Source organism: Cuculus canorus, chromosome 22 (assembly GCF_017976375.1).
Source record: "Cuculus canorus isolate bCucCan1 chromosome 22, bCucCan1.pri, whole genome shotgun sequence".
Classification (NCBI taxonomy): domain Eukaryota; kingdom Metazoa; phylum Chordata; class Aves; order Cuculiformes; family Cuculidae; genus Cuculus; species Cuculus canorus.
Genome location: NC_071422.1, coordinates 9,016,442 through 9,036,361, shown reverse-complemented (window position 1 = coordinate 9,036,361; position 19,920 = coordinate 9,016,442). Strand labels below are relative to the sequence as shown.

Genomic DNA, 19,920 nt, shown 5'->3' with positions numbered 1-19,920 from the left:
AGAAGCATAGAATCACCAGGTTGGAAAGGACCCACTGGATCATCGAGTCCAACCATTCCTAACACTCCCTTAAACCACGTCCCTAAGCACAAGGAGGTTGTGGCGAGGTGAGTGCTGGTCTCTTCTCCCAGCTAATAAGTGACAGGATGAGAGGAAATGGCCTCAAGTTGCACCAAGAGAAGTTCAGATTAGACATCAGGAAAAAATTCTTAAACTAAAGGGTTTTCAGGCACTGGAAGAGGGTACCCAGGGCAGCGTTTGAGTCACCATCCCTGAATGGATTTAAAAGACAGGCAGAAGAGGTGCTCAGGGACATGGTTCAGTAGTGGACAGGTACAGTTGGACTCGACGATCTCAAAGGTCTTTTCCAACCAAACGATTCTATGATTCTATGTTACACTGGAGGGCGCAGTACTGCAATCTTTACAACATTTCTGCCTTCATCAAAAGCACTCGGGTCCTCCCCATTCCGGTTAAATGTGCAGGGCTGTATCTGGGCAGTACCAGGAAGCAAGGCTGTGTGTGTGCATGCCATTCAGTAACTGCATGAGCCTCTAGAATTCATACAACTTACTAAAAGAAAACAAAGTGATGAAAAGGTAGCAAGAACAGAAACACATTACAAGTGGAAAGGTTCTGCTTCAGCATGTCTACCTGGAAAGTCAGAGTCCTGATGGCACTGTGCTTCCTGTGGCAGACCAGAGGTACAGTACAGCACTCAGTTACTTTTCATTTTGCTATGCTATGTGGCTTTGCCTGTGGGAGGAGACACATGCAAGTAAATTTTAAGCAGTTTAAAGGGGAATGATCCACATAAAGTGAAATATTCCACTATAAAGAAGTGGCAATTTAAAAATCTTTCTGTAGAATGTGTCTTGCTGAAGGCTAGAGATGTACATATTTATCTGTCAGAAACAATAAGTACCAGGAAAGTACAAGTAGCAAGCCTGCGTGCTGCACCTCGCTGCATTTGTGGTAGATCTGCCTTTGAAGGACTGGGACTGAACAAGCAATGTAAGCCAACTGTGTCTGCCTCATTCAGGGGCAGGAGGTGGGAGCGCAAGGGAGTCATGTGGGAGTTGGTGGGGCTGCAAACCAGGTCGCAGTGAAACCCACTGAAGGCAAGAGGGAAGCCTCTCAAAATTATAGACTAGGATGGTTCACACAAATGTAGCTCCTAGTTCTAACAGCTGTTGAGACAAAGATGTTTTGTAAGAGATGAAGAAAACACAACCACATCACATACACACCTGCTTCTGTAGCCAGTTTCCAGTCTTAAACGGACTGAGCTGCTCTGCCACAAATTTTGAAACCACCTTTGTCAAAACCAGGTGATATTTCCTATCCCCAAAGGTATTTTAAATAATTCACCTAATTTTCCCCTTCAATCAGGTCATTTTCAGCTTCCCCGTCCTCAAAATGTTACACTATTGTCAAAGGATTTTGACATGATTTTGACATGGACCCCAGGAGAAGGCTCTCCACCAGATGTGACATACACAGTGAGGTATGAAAGGTAAGCGCCTACAGAGGACGTTCGGTTGAAAGGATGGCAGGGGGCACACATATGTATGTGTGTGTATTAACCCATGTCATTATGACCAGTGACCTGTCTGCATCCTTTCAGCAAAACCAATCTTTATCCATCTGTAAAGTGCTCTAAACTCTAAGCAAGATTTGGTTACCGTCCTCCAAAACACTCCTTCTCTTGCTCTATAAATCTAGAACAAAACGGCATTTTAATATTATGTATTTATGTTTCTTTTAGCCAGGAACGCATGGGACAAATGGAAAAAGGTTCCACATTGCAAAAATATTCACAGAAACCTCTTGCAATCGACCTGTATACTTCCGAACTTTGTTAAAGTCCGGGCTCGAGTAAAAGCTATTCTGGACAATTCCAGCACCATGGGTAGAACTCACAATTCAAGGAATACCATTTGGATGGTGAGTGTCTGTTCGTTACAGCTGGGTGAACGGACATCCCAACAGCAGTGTGTGTGAGCAAATGAGTACAACACACACCACAGAAAGAGAAAACCGTAACCCACAGCTTTATGAATGACAGAGATCTGAGCAGCTGCAAATGATGAGCCATGATCATTTTCAAAATAAATTTTGTGGCAAGTGTCAGAATTTGTTCATCAATGCTGTAGGTGAACAACTGGTTCAAGCTTTCCACATATCAGTGCAGTCATGTTAGATAAAAAAAGAGGGATTCTTTGCCTCCTCCTTCCTTCATGTAATCACAAGATAACAGAAGTGTAGACCAGCCACAGGAAAGCCTGTGAAGCTAAGACAGAAGCAAGCACTATTCTCATGTTTTGTCACTCAATTGCAGTGGCCTGGCTCCTCCAGTGCTAAATGTGAATGTCAAGGAGAACTTAATCCTTGTGAATGCCACCTTCCCTTTGGCCGCCCTGTGTGGAGAGTTTCTCTTGGATGTATGATTTGAACCTCTGGGAAGCTGGATCTGAAGACAAGGTCAGTAATCAGTGACACTTCTTACAGGAAAAGAAGGAGCGATGCCAGCTTAAATTGAAGTAGCTTTAAATTTCCGGGCAGGGAGAGACCGGATCCAGGGCCTGGAGAAACTTAAATGGCCAAACCAGAGTTAAACCAAAGCCAGAGGAAAAAAAAGTAGATCTATGTGTGTTCAGCTGCATCCTTACTTATTAGTAGTTTGCTTTCCTTATTCTATTCCTATTTTTATCAAGAAGATGCAATAGGAAGGCTATAACCACAGTCAGTACATAGGGACTATATGAGGTTTAAAACAATGAGTCCAAGTACGGCTAACAGCATGCCATGGCAGCACAGAGCACAGCACCAGTTGGAAATCCTTCCCTAGGATACATATGCCCTAGGAGAGATGCTTTCTACTAATAGCAAGCAAGGCATTAAGTAAGTGCTTTTCCATGCCCCTTGCAGCCACTTGGGCCACACACACACACAGTGAAGAGAATCATGGGCTAAAAAAGTAGAGAAAGACCACCCAAATAATCAAAGAACTGTCTTTCCAATCATCTGTTCCTTTTGTTTCTAAACAGAAGCAATATGAAAGTATTTTTAGGAAGAACACAATGACTATCGACACCACAGCACTTAGAGGCAACTACTGTTTAAGTGCCAGATCTTCCTTCCAAAGCATGACTTCAAGCACAGCAAATTCTCCTCAACCAGTATGTGTTGCTGTTAAACCACAAAGGTATGTCCTGCTGAGGATAAGGAGGTGGAGTGAGACATCAAGTGGCTTAGGGCAAGTAAAAGATTTCCCATCAAAATTAGCTTTCAACCTCCAAAAATGGGCTTCCTGTTAAATGGATTGGTTGGATTTTCTCGTGAAAGGTATGCACTTTCTACAGAAATGTTTAAATTTAAAAAAATCCAACCCTGAGACATTTCTAGAAAATCCTGAAATATTGTATTTGAGTGACTCTCACAATTAAATTTTGGGAATATCAAATGTTATCCCTGAGAATCACATGAAATAAAGCACTTTTACCTTGCTCACAGGTAAGGCACTCGACTGGTCTTAACATTCATTTCTGACTGTGACTCTGACTTACCTGGTCTCAAGCAAGTCCGTTTCATTTCTCTGCATTTTGTAACATAAGGATATTAAGTGTAACATTTTTTCGAGATTTCTGAACGAAAAGCTGAGTGCATTAGACCATTATACTAGCATAAAATACACCACCAGCAGGAGATTATTTTTTGTCTTTTTCAGCAGTGGAGGGGAAGTTCCCATTTTCTGCCACGATCCCGTGTTTGTCCTCCTCATCCTTTCTGACAAGCGCCCTTCATCATCTGCTTTGCTGAAACAAGATGCTAAGTCGAAGAAGAAGCCTCATGCTTTGGTATGGCCCCTACAACAGGGTCCCCTCCTGACTCAAAGTCTTGCTGATTTTCAGGGGGTGACTGAGGAGAAGTAGGGGAGTCGCACAAGCTCCTGTGTTTCTCAGTTTTGCATTCATGAGTCTCATCCTATGTAAGCTTTGATTCTGGCACACTCTCTATCCAGTCTCTTCTTTAAAAGCATCATTAACTCACTGATCTATGTGTTTTGTTTCTTTTTTCTGCTAGGATTATCTCATTTAAAAGTTGCTGGACTCACCTTTTTGCTGTGAGCCAGTGAAAAGGAATTCTTCAGAGACTACCTTATCTGCACAGAGAAGCCAGTGTCACAGAGGAAGACAAACAAAGCTTTTAGCAAGAAACAGCCCACCATGGATCGGCTTCTCTCCTATCATCATCATCATCATCATCATCATCATTGGAGGAGGAGAAGGAGGAAGAAGACAGCAGTCCTCTTCATCATGTATACTGAAAAGCTTCGATTTCCAAAGAGAACATCTCAACTGTCAACCATCAGAACAAACTCAGGGGGAAACTAGTTCGGCTCTGGATCTGGAGGTCTGTCTGTGAAGACCGAATCTGGGCTTGAGCCAAGTACCTTGAGTTTCCCATTTTTTCAAATGAGAAAGTCTATGAGGTGAAACACCTCTGGATTCCCAAGGAAATAAGAAGGCATCTCTTTACTCACAGTTCTTCTTTGGGTAAGGAATATCTCTTCCACTGATGTGAGACTTCCCAGGTCCCAGTGAACGTCTACAGCACAATACAGTCAGGAATGAATGCCTGGAAATGACCCTCTCTTCAACTAAGTGACAAAGAGGGATTTGCTGCCAGACTTCCAGGCCAATTGAACGCCACCTGTGCAGGATGGTTGGCTCATCTCGTAAGTATTTACCAGAAATCGATAGTGATTCAGCACTGTCCAGACCGGTGAGACCATCGCCAAGTCCCCGAGGGACCACCCGAACGCTGCGCTGGCTCATTTCCCTTCAGGACATTACAGATAGCAGAAGATGAAGGTATTGCAAGTGACTGTGACAGCGATAATTTTACTGAAGGGACACCCTCGTGCATCCATCGGTGCTGAAGTGACACATTCTGAAACTTCACATATGATGGAAAAATATAATCACGAGTTTGAGTTCAAAGGCTCATGAACACGCACATTACATGGAAGGAGCATAGAGTACCTTAGCAGCTCTGTGGCTTTGCCTGGAAAGTGCTAGAGAGCTCCAGACATCCAGGCAAGGATACCTGAACAAGGACAATGACAAGTAACTGATAGTGGTGCTTTTTGTATTTATTTATCTAGACAGAGTTTTTTCTACTGATGTCTGGCCTATCAAGGTACAGGGCTCTAGGGACACAAACGGTGTATTTTTACTGCTAAGTGACTGCCGTATGCTTGCCATCCCTCTGTTCAAGTACAGCTGTGATCAGGAGTTAAGGCTCATTTCTGACGCATTACTACTTGACCCAGGCAGGGCAAGGCAGGCAGTGACACCTCCTGTAGTATACACAGTAAACATGCAGCACCTTCTCTTCACCTGAGACTTCAGAACAAGCTAACTTTTATATGAGTCATGAAAAGCAAGAACACCTCTGAGACAGCAAACCCACAACCTGGACTTCTGTGAAAACCATCAGCTGGGTTCTGAAAACACAGTATGTTGTGCCTGCATGTTGATTTTTGGGTAGGATGAGGTTGCTAAGGCTAAATTTGTTTCTCTGTCACTGCAAAGCTGCCACACCTGCTTGACTGGAGGTACCTGACAGAGACACTTAGCAACCTCTGCTTTTTTGTGGGATGAAAAGATGTCCACTTCAGCCTACAGAGATCTCCTTCTGTGTTTCAACAGAGTGAACTGAAGTCAAAGGGATAAATGGGGCAGCATGATTATTTATTTATTTATAGTTTTATACAAATATACTTATTGACATTGAAATTCCCCTGCTGTACAGAATACCTGAGAGCTGCCTTTTATGCAGAGGGTATAATATTTTGATGTATAACTCCATGTTTGTCTGTGTTTATGTTTCCCAGAAACTACAAAGGGTCACTGCAGCTGACCCCGAAAACGTAACATTTTAAAGCAGACTCAATGACAGGCTTCCTACTTCCTAATGCTTTGGTTTGAGTAGAATCCTGTGAGACTCACAACCAGGTTTCCCTTGGGTCACTGAAAGACCAGGACGTGACCATCTCTCTGAATCACAGTAGAACTCCACCAACAAAGAGCACAGGAGAGACAAGCACCTGTTCATACTGACCTCTTCATTTGTATTTTTAATTTGCACTCTTATGTTCTCACAGAAACATACTCTATTTTATTCCAAAAAAAGGGGCACCCATAAACCAAAGAGACAACAGTAGCCATTCTCTGCATTCAGAGAGTTTGTCTCAGAGGAGTGCAAGGGTGTTGGGGGGGGATTTAAAGTTCACATCTTCACAGAATCAGGAGAAACAACATCAGAAGAGAGAAGGGGTGATAGGGGCTGTGAATTGCTGTGTGAAAGAGGAAAGCAAGATGTATTAATGAATGACCTGAATAAGGTAAAAGGGGGAGGTGGGAGAAAAGAGTCATCAACACTAAACTTTCCTTTTTTTTCCCTACCTATCCTCCGCAAAGTGTCCTTAGGTACATCCTGCATTGTAATCCCTCCTGTCATTTAGAAAGATATAGACTCATCCAAATACAACCACCACCCATTTTCTTGTGCAACCAAGGAAAACCCCACAGGGTTTTGAGTTACAGGAAGCTCTGAAGTTGTGCACCTCTACAAAACTACTTTGTCATGTCACAGATCTGCAAACAGGGACTGGGCTCACTTTGTTGCCTTGTCCAGCTTTGATTGGGATGGGACCTGGGGGAAAGGCTGCAGGCCAGGTGAGCTGTATGGTAGAGGCAATATCCTCCTTCTCTGTCTTCTTTCATCAGGGCTTGAGACCTGCTTTCCACTGCAAAAGGGTCAGGGACAGCCAGAGCACAGTGCTCCCCCTTCCAGATCAACCAGTCCACATCTTACATCTTACTTAACATCCGTAGCTGTATAATGAGAAAAGCAACTCTTCCCTCTCACTGGACCCAGTCAACCAAAAAGCCTGGACATTGCTCATCTACAGCATAAGTGCAAGAACTCGAATCACATCTCCTACACCCCTGGATCAGAAGTCACTAGACTTCATGCAGTCATAATGGGGCTCTGCAGCCTGAGCCCTGCAGCAGCTTGGAGAAGGTAACCACCATGGTCTTTCTGCCCTTAATCTGCTATCTTTACGTACCTCTGGCATGCAAGATTTTTCCTCCTCTTTCCCCTCGGCATGCCAAGTTATAAGCAGAGTTCCACAGAAATAATTGCGTTACAAGCCTCTGAGTTTGTTGTTGTCTGTAGGAACTTCTAACATAGGCTTAGGCTCTACAGTTTGGAAGTTGAAAACGAACTAGTTCATTTTAAACTTGGAACCAAGCTTTTGGAGATCTTCAGGTACCTAAAGATTCAGAGAGGTGTTTCCTGGGCTATTCAAAAGGCAACATCTCTCTAGAAATAGGGGCAGGAATAAAGTTTTAAGTTACATGCACTCTCTGGTGCGCTGCAGTTTCCCTCACCTCTGCCCTGTCATCACACAGCAGAAGCATGAGGCGGTGACATGAGGGAAGGAAAGAAAAGGAAATATTTTAACAAGCTATGCAGGAAACACCCTAACAGAGATAATAGATGTAGGTTATACTGGTGGACAGGTGTGTCTTGTTTAATAGAACTTTGAGACTTCTGCAGTTGTCCAAGCATGATGAGGGAGAGAAAACAATAGCAAAGCATCAGGGGCACAGTTTGAAGCATGCAGCCCCATTAGTACAGAAGCAGGACAGGGAATAGAAACAACTTCAGGAACAGAAAATCCACGAGATGAAGAAGTAAGCAGAAGGGGTAGTAATTTCTATCACACGTTTGGCCACAAGGGTGGAATAGTGGAAGTAGAGTGCTTTCAGCTTCTGAAAGCACACAGGGTTTGCATTTTAATTAAACTGGCTGCAGGTGTGACATTGCTCATGGGACTTGTAATAATAAGAAAAAGAGCACTGTTCAATAAGGAATTGTCTAATGCGCAGTTGTCAATGTGGTTAGGGCAGATATTTCTGTTAAAGCTTTTCTAGAGCTGAAGTGATCACAACCTGAACAGTTCTCAGTGCTCAGAAGAACAGTCCAGCTGGTTTTGCTTTGGTGAACCTCAGTTTTATGCAACAGTCCAGTTAGTCTCAGGCAAAACTGGGGACTGAGGACAGGACATCCCCATTTTGTGAACAGTTATGACCATCGGATAAAGTAAGCCCAAGAAATAACCCAGGGAGGTTGGCTATGTCAAGGGAATAGCTATACGATAAAAAACAAAAACGGCAGCTAAGGGAGCTTCCTAAGCCTCAAATGCAGGTTGTATGTGTGAAGCTTTCTCTGCTTAGGACATCTTGAGTAAAATAAGCAGCATGCAGCTGTACCAGTTCTTCAGATGTTAAACGCATCTGGTGGTTCTGAATCCAAATCTCCTGGAGAGAGCCAATTAGTTTACACTTCTGACCAAAGAAGGAAGTCTCTCTCTCTTCTGAGAAAAGCCTGAAAATGTAACCTAACAACACTAAAAAAATAAGAACACTATGGAAAGGAACTATATCTCTCTGTTATTTAGATTCATACAAACTCCCAGTTTTACCATATTGCATGTAATACTCAGAACAGAGCCTTGTATTGAAAACAGCCACCAAAATAAACTGTATGTCTACAGTGGCCTCTCAGAAAAGCCATGGGCTCCTTTCTCATGTCCTATTCTGTAGGCAGCAGGGCTACATGCTGGCCATTTTGGTTCCTCATCCATGCCCAGTGTGAACAACAGCAGAGAGTTAAAACTAGTGAGTCATCTGACTTAATTTAGGATGGTATTTGACGGTATTTCTTAAGGAAATAGCTGTCCTGCTTGCAGCGGTTATAAGACCAAATAGAAGTGCAGTGCTAGGTTTTAACTCTAGCGGTTTTAACAATTCAAAGTTACCCAACCAGAAAAGCCAGCCCAAAAACCCAGAAACTCAAACTGGAAGCTCTTTATCAGCAAAATGGTATTTTTGGCTCTCTTTCAAAAGCTGGAATTTTCTAAGCCTCTGGCTTGTACACCTTTGTACAGTTAGGTGTGCGTACGCAGAAGGGGAGAGGTGCTCCTGTTGTAATGCTAACACTCCCTCTCCCAACATGCGCAAAACACCACAGCTCCGAGAGCCACGCATTACTGAGTGAGCAAATCCAGCCTGGTCTCACAAGAACTTAGCTCATGTAAAAGGTGGTTCACCTGCCACCGGATCACTACTTGCCCTGCTCTCCCAGTCCGACCTTTGCTTAGCTATTCATGAAGCAACTTCTGATTGCCTTGGCGGTGTTTTCGGTGGTGGGTAAGTCCTGTCTCCTACTCTCCTATTATCTGATTAGTGGTTGTTTTCTGTCTGATCCTGTAGTATGATAGGATCAGACCTGAAAGAAAGACCTGAAAGAACTCGAGGCTGTTATCTGAGGTCCTTCCAAAGCTCTCTTCTGTGTCGTTCTTTTCCTTGTCAGTATTTTCAAAGTAGCTCAGTGTTTTCAAGGATTAATGGGGAGAAGAAAAGATTCCTTCACTTCAAAGCTTTTCCACTGATGTGTTACAATCCAAATCCTACAGGAGTAAAGGACATTCATTGACTTCGAGGGGCTTTGGATCAGTTCCCCTTTGTCTTAAGCAGAGATACAAATGAGTACAAGAACAGCCCTGATTTTAAAATAGGTACAAACAAATAACATATGCCTAAAAATGTGGCGAACTCTCTCTTGGGTGAATGAAGAAATAAACTTGCTATATTTTCAAATGGCAGCGTTTCAGCAAGCAACCTTATCATTCAAACTGCTTTTTGTGTCCGTGATCTTACACTGTGGGGGAGGCACCTTCAGAAACCTCAAAAAATGAGGGATTTTCACACTGTGAAATATCCTGTTTTTCCTCTGCCCACACTTGACAGAGCTTGTGTTACGCTGCTTTACATAACTGTGTCTCCCTATGGATAAAGGTAAAAAGACGGCGATTTCCCACTTCTGGATATGATCAGAGCATTGGTGACTCAGTTTTTCATTGTGCCCAGACCAGAAATGCACCCTCTTTATACTGCTTTATACTGATCAGGAAGATTGTGCGAGTCCTGCATGAGCAGAGGCAAGGGCTGAATGCCAGACGCTGTTCAGGACAAAATCTGGACTAGACTGCAATCTATTTCTGAGTTGTTTCCCTGCCAAAATGCCATACACAACAAGAGTGAGAACTGGATTGCTGTCTTTATGCCTGATTCTCCCCCTGTGCAGCACGCGAGTTTAAACTGCTGACACGCAGTTGTCCTCCATTCAGGAAAAGCTTAGAGTGAAGATCCAGGAACTGATATGGTTTAGCCTGTGCTTCTACCACAACAGCTCAATGTTGATGTTGTCCAAGTCACCCCCATCGTGGTCCTCAAGTTTTCCCATCTGTAAAATGGTGCTGCTTTTCCTTGCTTATCCCCTCATTTTCTCATGGGGAAACTCATTGATTTTGAGTGTCCACTGACAAGCACCATGATGGGACTGTTTCATTTTCATCAAGCACAGGCCGACAGCCCATAGCAAGCTCAAGGTGTTTTATCAATATTTGACAAACCAAAATTCAGGTCATGTATAAATTATCTAAACTTTGTGGCTATCCTTCTAATTTACAGAGCTCATCAGTTCTGAAGGTTACTCTCCAAGTTAGAAGGTCTTGTGATTCAGCCTAGAGAAAAATTTGCACTATGCACTCTCATGACAAGAGAGAGCCAGAAGCCTCAGGACACCCTTCTGTAGTGCCCTGCTCAGACCCAGTCAGCTGCAGGCAGATCACGTGTGGGGGTTCTGCTCTACAGAGGCAGCTCAGACCGGGACATGTTTGTCATTTTCTGCTCCCTAAAGCCAGAACCCATCCTCCACGGGAAGAGGCACAGGGCTCAGAAAGCAGGGAGCTGAGTGAGTTGTTTGCCTTCACCCTGGCAGCAACCCAGATCAGAGTCCAGGGCATCCAGTCTTTGTGTGTTGCTCTGGTACAGACAGCCCCCATCCAACAAAAACACCAAGGAGGAGAGGTGAATGGCAGTCACATCTACAATGGATGTGAAACTAATCTCAGCGTGTCATTTCCCTAAGTCTAGGCAGAAAGCAGAGACATTCATAGATGTGAATTTAGCCTTGAAAACAGGTTATTTCTCTCAGTTGTCCAGCCATTTACCTGCTTTAAAAGGAACCTGATAAAGAACTCCAAGATTCTTTTTTCTAACTCTGAGTTTTTTGAAGTCTTTCTGTAAAAATTCTTGACTTACATTTCTTTGAGATGAGTCAACAATCACTTATACGGTGATGTGTGCAGGGTTTGAATTCCTGTTCTGTTCAAGCTTCTGTTTTGCAGCCCATGTCTAGCAAACTGGAATTGGCATGCCTGGTATTTCTGTTCAGCAAAAGGCTGAGCAGCATCGGACCCTTATTCATCCCGAGGCTGAGATCCCAGAGTATGCATTTTAATACTCTTTTCTTTGCTGCCCTAGGCATTGGGACTACAGAGAGGTCATGTCTGAAACACGCAGCATTTTCTTCTACAAACTTTGAGAACATCCTGATATGGGAAACCAAAGCAGATATTCCCCCCCCTGGCAACTGTATTTGGATGTGCAATATAAACAGTATGTGAAAGTTTGCTTATTTTTGGAGTTCTGTTGGTCCCAGGGCCACTGTTCTCAGCGAGAGAAGGGCCAAGAAAGAAAACGTAGATTTTGGCTATTTCTGCTTCTTGTTTTAACCGTTATGGAAATAGTTCTGCCTCAATAAGGACAGGATTATTTAAACTGATAGATATGCTCAGTGAAGCAAATACTTTCACATTTTGTTCTGCCATATTTACTCCATTACTGAGCTACTCTCTGCCTTCAAGCAGCTTCCTTCTCTCTGTTCTGTGTTTTACTCACCTGTAAATGCAGGTAATAGCAATCTTCTTTCTCTAGTTCAGTCACTAGAACTAAGAGAAACCAAACCAACACTATACAATAGTTTTGTTGCATTTGGGTAGGTCTATGGAAGTGCAAACTTGCGTGTAATCATTCAGTGTCACAGCTGGGCAAAGAACCCCAGAGCTGCTGACTTTCAGGACTCTTGTGTGTGCCCTGAAATAAGCTGCACTTCCTCAAGGCAACATCCATGCAGAAACCATATATGGGAACAGATTCAGGGCTGCAGTCCAGGGGAAACTTCTCTGCTATTCCATTCCACCCCACCTTCTAATTGTATAGTGAATTTTAAAAGTACTAAGAGTTGGCAAAACAGCCCAGTTGGGTCATTTTGGCGAAGGGCTGTATTGCATCTGTTCTAGTAACCAACTAAAAAGCTTTTTTTTTGTCCTAAGGTATGGAGAAAAAGTTCTGGCTTAACAAGCATAGTGCCAGAGTATCACGCAGCCTTTCTGCAACCTCACTCGTGAAACGGAGAACTTCACGGAGCATTACTACGCCAGGGTGAGGGCCACTGGCCAGAACTACTGCTCGTCCACCTGGGTGCGCTCGGAAAGATTTGAACCCAGAAAAGAGAGTACGTACCGCTGCTGAAAACTATTAAATCCTGATTGCTAGGGATTCATTTCAAATTTCTCTGATGTTTAGGACAGCATTTCCTCTAATTTCAGTATTGCAAGACTCTGTGCTTGACAGCAAGGGAGTGAAGGCCTGAAGGAGCTTGTTATGGGTAAGGAGGCAAATGAGCAAGCAAATGGACAGGGCCTTCCCTGAGGTCTGAGGCCAAAGTGGGATGAGATGAGAAAAGGAAAAGACAGATGTCCTTGAGGGAAGAACTGCTATTAGGGCTGATGAGATGCAAAAGGAAACTACTAAGAGACATGATGGGCAACGTATGGACAGTCAGTTGACAGTCAGGTCAACGAACAGTCATAGAAGCTAACAAAACATGAAACTCCTGGAAATCAGGATAAGAAGCCAGACCATTGGATACCTAATGTTCCCAACCCCTAAGAGAGCTCTGCTGCAGTCATACAACACAGCTTTTGGCAATTCTCTTACTGGCTCCGTGCCTAAAATCTTCCTACCATGTATTTGTCAAGAATAATCCAAGGTAGCATTACCAGTCAGTGATTATGAAGACCCTTCAGGTCTTTGCACAAAATAAGATGTGAAAGGGCCGTAAGTTGCCTTTTGATCACTCAAACATTCACTTTTCATTGCACCATAGGCATTAGCACCCACAGCAAGGTGATCCTATCCCCAGAGCTGTTCTTTTCAATTTTATGTTTTCAAGCTACATGGCTTTGGAGGAATACTGAATGCTGCTTTTAAACAGTTTGGACAGATTGCGCTAAATCTCTGTTTAAATGTTGGGTGTAGCATGTGCACTGAAGATAAGCACAAATACAAAGGAGCTGAACTACTCTGAAAATAAAATCTGATGTAGGATGGGAACAGGAATGTAGGTGTCAGTTAAGTGAGTGTACCCTATGGTGGGATTTCACACTCATTACATGTGCATGTAGGAGCATATTCCTGTGCAGGACAGGAAAGAACATGGAAACAGTGAGAGCACGCTCCCAGAGAGAAGCCTGTGGAGAGAATTTCCTCAGGAGGAAACCTGAGGAGACAAACACTGGCTAAAATGGCAGAACCCTGAAGGAAGACAGCATCTCCGGTTGCCTGATTTCTCCTCTGCTCAATGAAATATGGCTCAAACTCTTTTTGGTATACAACCAGCAGTAATTTACAGTGTGTCTGGACCATGTCTTTAAAATGTGTATAAGGTGATCTGATAGTGTATCAGCTTTGATCTTAACAGCTGTCATTTCCCATTCTCTTTTCTAGCTATTATTGGAGCTCCAGAAGTGGAGTATATACCTCACATACGGTCCATAAAGTTTCTTATACGGCCCCCGTCTACTCCACTGAGAGGTGAGGATGACCGCCAGCTAACCATAGAGGACATTTATAGCAAGCTTGGTGCTGTTGATTACCACTTAACAATATTTAACCAAAGGACACATCAAAAGGTAAAGCCCAGCCTCAGGCCATGAGCCCTCTGACCTCTGTAAACCACACGTCACATAAGACGGAGAAGGAACACAGAGTTCTTACAGGATGGATAAGATCTCTGATGTACAAGGGAAAGTCTCAAGAGTCTTTGACTCTCATTAGGCAAGAGGAACTGTAAGCATTCCTCTAAAAGTTTGGAAAGGAAACCAGAGTTCCCCGGGGTACTGTATAAGTAGCAAAAAGTAAAAGCACTGGTGACTAAAAAAGAGAACAACTTATTAGTTCAAGTCTCAAGGAACAGAAATGCAAAAATTAAATGCAGTAATAGTAGAAAGCAAAGTGTATACATATAGAATTCCATATATGCAGAATTATTATAGTCCTATAATACTTTATTAGTAAATAAAATTATACGATGGATTTTGCAATCTGAGAAATTATATACATTTAATCTTTCTAAAATACAAAATTTGCCTTTATTTTAAATAGTGGACAAAGAATGAGCACAACAAAGAATTTGAAGTTTCCGACTTGGACCCAGACACTGAATATAATGGAACAGTATACATCTCTGTCCTCCAGAGAAGCAGCAGACCTCAAGTATTTGTGGTTAAAACACTGGCAGGTGAGGCTGTTAACTCTGCTCATTTAAAAGTCCAGCTGGAATACTGGATACATAAGATAGACCAAACTTCAGCTGGTATATAATAGTATAGTCTTGCTAGAGATCTTGAAGCAACACTGACTTTCCTAGTTGAAAAATGTAGCCCTGTAAGACTAGACCTATGACATCATTTAGCTAACCCCATGCACTTTTTCTAATCCAGCTCTCTGAACCCATATTTCCCACTTGTTCTCTTCCTCATGAACCAGACAACACGTGGCTTCTCTCCTGCTTCGTGGCACTCATGTTCTGTGCCGGACTGGTGCTTGCTGCAATTAGTTACGTGATCTATAAATACATCAAGCAACACGGCACACAGCCTATGTCTTTGGTAAGTGTTTCTGAGCCACTGCAGCAAACCTTTAAAATGCTCGGGACTATATGCATGCCGAAAATAGCGTTGCTAATTGGGAGTATGAATGAGCCCACAAGAGCATTGTCTCAGTGATCACTGCAGACTATGGGCAGTTTAAAATCGGCTCATCTCACCCCAGACAGAGAAACTTTATTACAGGGAGTTGTGAAGTAAGACAGCAAGGATGCCTGCAGATCTGAAGAATATTGGTTATTCTATTAAAGAAAATAAACTGCATCTGGTTTTGCTGGAGGAGAGTAAGACTCTATACCAGCATGGTAGAATAGCTCCAAATCACAGAGCCCCAGACACTCCCTTTCTTCTAAAATTTTTAAGTTTTTTAAGATTCTGGTTTCCATTTTTAAGTGACCACTGGCAAGTGGATTTACATCTTTTAGGATCAGACAGTTGCCCTGATGCATAACTAGAAGTGTCTGTATTCCTCCATAGGATCATTCCCCAGGAAAAAAAAACAAGAGTTCATTTGTAGGAGCAATCCTGGTGGTCATTACCGGCCTGTACTGATATTTTCCCAAAGAAAATTTTAACGAATCTAAAGTAAACCTTCAAGGTAACAGCTTCTTGCTACTAAGTCATGCTTGTCTGTCTACTTCAACAGGACTTCAGAGGGATTTCATCATTCCAGCCTCTTATATTGACAGTGGAGCATATTATAAAGCCCATGAGTTTATCTAGACCTCCGCTTCTCATTCCTGAAGTGCAGGTACCGCGGATCAGCCAACATTTGGACAGAGCACTGCAGCATGCACCATGGTCTTTCTGTCCTCCAGAAACTGCCTATCAGCAACAGACAGACGTGCTGACATCCAAGCTGCCAACTCAGCCACCCTGCTGGGCAAGCACAGCTCCCACTGGTTACGCTCCTCAAACAGCTGAGCAAAGCCTTCCTACTGCTGTGTCCAGCAAAATTCTGCCCCTAACCTATGGGGTGTGTGTTGAGGGCACAGACCATGTTGATAAGAAGAATTTGCAGCCAAATCAAATGCTAAATGAAATTTCTCAACATAGTTTTGTTGGTGGAAAGCTCATCACCCAGATGCTGGGTGAAAACTGCAGCCATTGGAATTATGAAGACCAGAAGACAAACATGGCATTCTGGAACAGCAGTGAGACGAGAGAACCAGTTATTTTACAGGGGAGTCCTAGGCAAACACAGCAACTGCTGTTGCAGACTGATGGGATGGAAAGTAAAGTGCATGTATCCCAGCTGCCACCGCCCTTGCTGGAACAAGCAGGATGCTATAGACAACAAACAGCAGAACTGCCACTGTTACTGTCTTCAGTGAAAGTTGATACAGACTGTGTTCGAGAGGATGAACCACTTCCACTCCTGCCAGCAGCCCTCGTCCTCTCGGTTGGTGTGGGTAACAACTTCCCTGGAGAGGACAACACAGAGCAGTGGATGCTGCTAGATTCATTCTCACGTACGGCAAATAAATTGCAGTTCCCAGAGACTCGAGAAACAGAAACATTAACAGCAACAAAGGAGCTAAGCCACACAAACCTGAATAATGTTGTGTCCCAAGACACTACCTCAGGCTGTGACAATGGCACTCCTCTCATGACAATGTTCAAAGATCTGGGCTTAAAAGTACTGTGGGACCAGGAAGAAAACAGAGAATTTTATTAGGGTGACTTAATGATATTAAAATCCAGATTACACTTGCTTGGAGGAAATAGAAGCCTACCTTACAAACAGAACAATGCAAATAAACATAGCTAATCTGGGATGAATCAGCACGGCACAGGCTTGTTAGACAGCTTCCACTTTTCTTCTGTCATGGGGACAGGTGCCTTTACTTACACGATTACTTCTTGGTACGCTACAATACTGTATCTTTGCACCTAAGTAAAAGGTCTTTATTTCTTGGATATTCTTGAAATTGATTATGACTTGGGCTACTTAAAGCTGAGTTAAGATTCAAGTTCAATTTACTGTAAATCCAGTTTACTGTAAATTTGGCAAAGTTCACAACAGAAACTGTATTTGCTCTTTACTGATACCAAAGATCTAGGTTCAAGATATACGAGTATCCACCCTTTGAAGAAACTGAAGTGCAGGTGTATAGAAAGATAAAAAACTTAAGTATACTCTGGCACAGTAAAACAACTAAATATATATTGGTGTTCTACCCTTGGATTTATGATTTGTGCAAAACAAAAGGCTACTTCCATGAAATGGATTTTGCTGTTAAAGCAGTCACTGAAACTGTGGTTATAGCTTTTGGTGCAGCAATTCTGTGATCCTACACATCCCCTGTCCTGCTGGGCCCTTTGATGCCTGTAGAAAGACAGGCTTTTCATTGCTGCAACAGATTAATGCAGTCCTGGCCCAGTCCTGACATACTTCTCAACTCCTGTTCATTTCTTTCTCAACTCCTGTTCATTTCTTTCTCTGAAATAGTCGCACATTCTCTTCTTCCCTTGAGATCCCCAAAGACGAAGCAGCTAGGATCACATTTCACGTAGGCAGGAACGTTAGGATTTACACTACTCTCAGTTCAGCCCTGAATCTTAATTTACACCAATCTCAATTCATGCAGTCAGTAATCTACAAAGCAGAGTAGGGAGGTCTTGAGCTGCTCCCTCCCACCCTTCACTGACACTGTTGGTGGGGAACATGCTCCATCTGCATGATCGAGAGGAGCCTCCAATTGCAGACCCTTCTCTGCTCCTGTTACCAGCACATCCACCTCCAGGGCTGGAATGAACCACATTCAATGTAAACTGAGACCTGAATTCCTTTAGTGCTTCACCTTTACCAAAAGCAAGGTAAACAGTATTTATTCAGGGACAGAGGAGGCAATTTGTTTTAATTAAGAGGAAAGCATAGTTCAGCCTGTTGATTTCCACTGGTGTGGTGAAAATCAGTGAGTATCTGATGACATCAGTTTCAGAGGAGAACTGAAACCATTTACAGGAATAAGCAAGGCTTTAAATGGTATGGGGAAGCACTCACCTGAACAGCGCTACCAAAAAAGGCCAATGAGAAGCAAAACTCAGCTGTTCTCACTACAAGCGCACTTAGGGGTTTGCTCAGTCCAGGGAAGCTGAGGCTAAAAGCTAAATTCCACTTGCTTTGGTGTGATTTTGCAAATAAACAGTAGCCTTACAAAGTAAAGAGGTTTGATTAAAGGATTAAAGTAATAGTCTTAGAAACTTCCCAGGCAAAGGTTCAACTCCAAACTCCAGCATCAGTAAGTTGTGTGTGGCAGGAATGACAGCAACCCCGCTATGCCCCATCCTGTCCTCATCTGTTCTACCCCTAACAGCCGACGCTGTGACGAACAGGGAACGCAGTCAAGAGAGAGACTCTGAAAGCCAGGTCTTAAGGAGTCAATGGACAGCAATATTTTCAACTTCCTGCTCTGACCATGGCTAAGTCAATATTTACCTTTTCAGCCTTGACACACTAAACAGGAGGAGACTGATTCTCATCTCACGAATCATCTCTTAAATATAACAGGAAGATCACCACTTCTAATACTATTTCTCTTTAGAAAAGCTTGGAAACAGATGTTGACGCTACCAAGCCTTGTCGTAGCCATGCAAGGGAAGTGGTAATCCATCTCCCATCAGCACGTGCTGACCTTGCTGCCTTCCACTTCACTGCTTTTCATAATCAAATTGATTTCAACATTGTTCCAAAGGTTTTCCCATGAAGCCATCCCAAGCTAACTACAGCAGGTGGCAGCTGTAACCCTAGAGACAACATTGCTCTCTGGCTGCCCAGCTAAATCCGGGAGCTGCTGCTCCACCTCTCCCCACATCAGCAGCAGCCAGGGATCCTCACACAGAGATGGACACACTGCTGCCAGCTGAGGCTCACCTTCTCCTGTTATTTGCTATTTGTTTTGGCATTGAAAGGTGCCTGTTTGAAAAATACAAAAATCAATGATGATTTTTTAACAAGCCTTTTGAGGAAAAATCTTACTCAAGGAACAAATTCAAAGCTCCACGCTCTGGAGAGAGAATGAAGTAGAGTTGAGGGGCAGCTCTGAAACTATTAGGGACCCTGATAAAACAGAGTTTATACTTCAGCTCTGGCACAGCATTTGCCAAGCAGTATTGCTGGCAGCAATGAGGAGCTACGATGTGGCGAAACTGCAGCAGCTGGATCACAATGCTAAGCAGCGGCCTTACACTTGCTGGTTAAGAGGATTTAAGATGTTCATGTATATTGCCTTTCTTCTCAGACTGAGATAATGAGAGCTGTGAGACATCATTATACAGCATTTTTCTAAGAAAAAAGTGACAAAAGTGGTCGGCATCCATATCAGGAGAGCATAAGTAAAGACTCTTCTCCCTAAAACATACAACAGAGTGTTGATATGACAAAGCTAAATGAAATTATTAATATTAAGAAGAGTAGACCGTAATTACTGATTACTTCTCATAATACAAAATTCAGGAAAGCACTCAAGTGGTCATGCAACCAATGAAAGATAAGTGTTCCTTCGACAGCTCAGCTTACACCAAAACAGATTCAGTGATCCCTGTCCAGCAGTACCTGTTTACTGCTTCCTTAGGAATGTGTGAAACACAGCCACTTAATAAACTTCACATGCAGAAGTCCTTGTCGTTCTAGTGCTAATCTTGTCGAGTTTCATCTTTGTTTTGTTTGGATGGCGAAGCAAACAAGGTTCCTATAAATGGGTCCTATTGATCTAGGCAGGGTGACTCAAACTGTGATAGATTTCATGGTGGAATTCATTTCCACAAGGCCTTAAGAAGGCCAGAATCAGAAAGTGCTCAAAAAGGAATTATACAATTTAACAAGGATAGGACTATCAGTGACAATAAAGCATTATGTCCAGCTCAGGAAAAGCCAGGGGCCACTCTTGGGAGACAGGACACTGGGCTGAACAGATCCTGAGCTTTATTCAGCATGGCAACTTTATCTTCTTCCATGCTCTTTACAGACTCCTAGAGGCTCT

The 19,920-nt window shown here is 43.1% G+C and overlaps 2 protein-coding genes across 2 annotated transcripts; both read left to right on the top strand.

The window, feature by feature from the left end:
* The first annotated feature begins 516 nt into the window (after positions 1–516).
* Positions 517–4,080, top strand: IFNLR1 (interferon lambda receptor 1). Its single transcript, XM_054086385.1, is given in 10 exon segments — positions 517–704; positions 1,393–1,516; positions 1,773–1,885; positions 1,888–1,957; positions 2,342–2,420; positions 2,422–2,484; positions 3,051–3,191; positions 3,193–3,208; positions 3,731–3,817; positions 3,820–4,080. Coding segments are annotated over 10 exon segments (867 nt in total). The 5' UTR covers positions 517–646; the 3' UTR covers positions 3,936–4,080.
* A 5,133-nt stretch (positions 4,081–9,213) lies between these two features.
* IL22RA1 (interleukin 22 receptor subunit alpha 1) lies at positions 9,214–19,596 on the top strand. The gene is given in 8 exon segments (XM_054086371.1): positions 9,214–9,290; positions 11,469–11,572; positions 11,575–11,603; positions 12,320–12,501; positions 13,776–13,960; positions 14,433–14,568; positions 14,817–14,938; positions 15,582–19,596. Coding segments are annotated over 8 exon segments (1,833 nt in total). The 5' UTR covers positions 9,214–9,247; the 3' UTR covers positions 16,614–19,596.
* Positions 19,597–19,920: the final 324 nt, after the last annotated feature.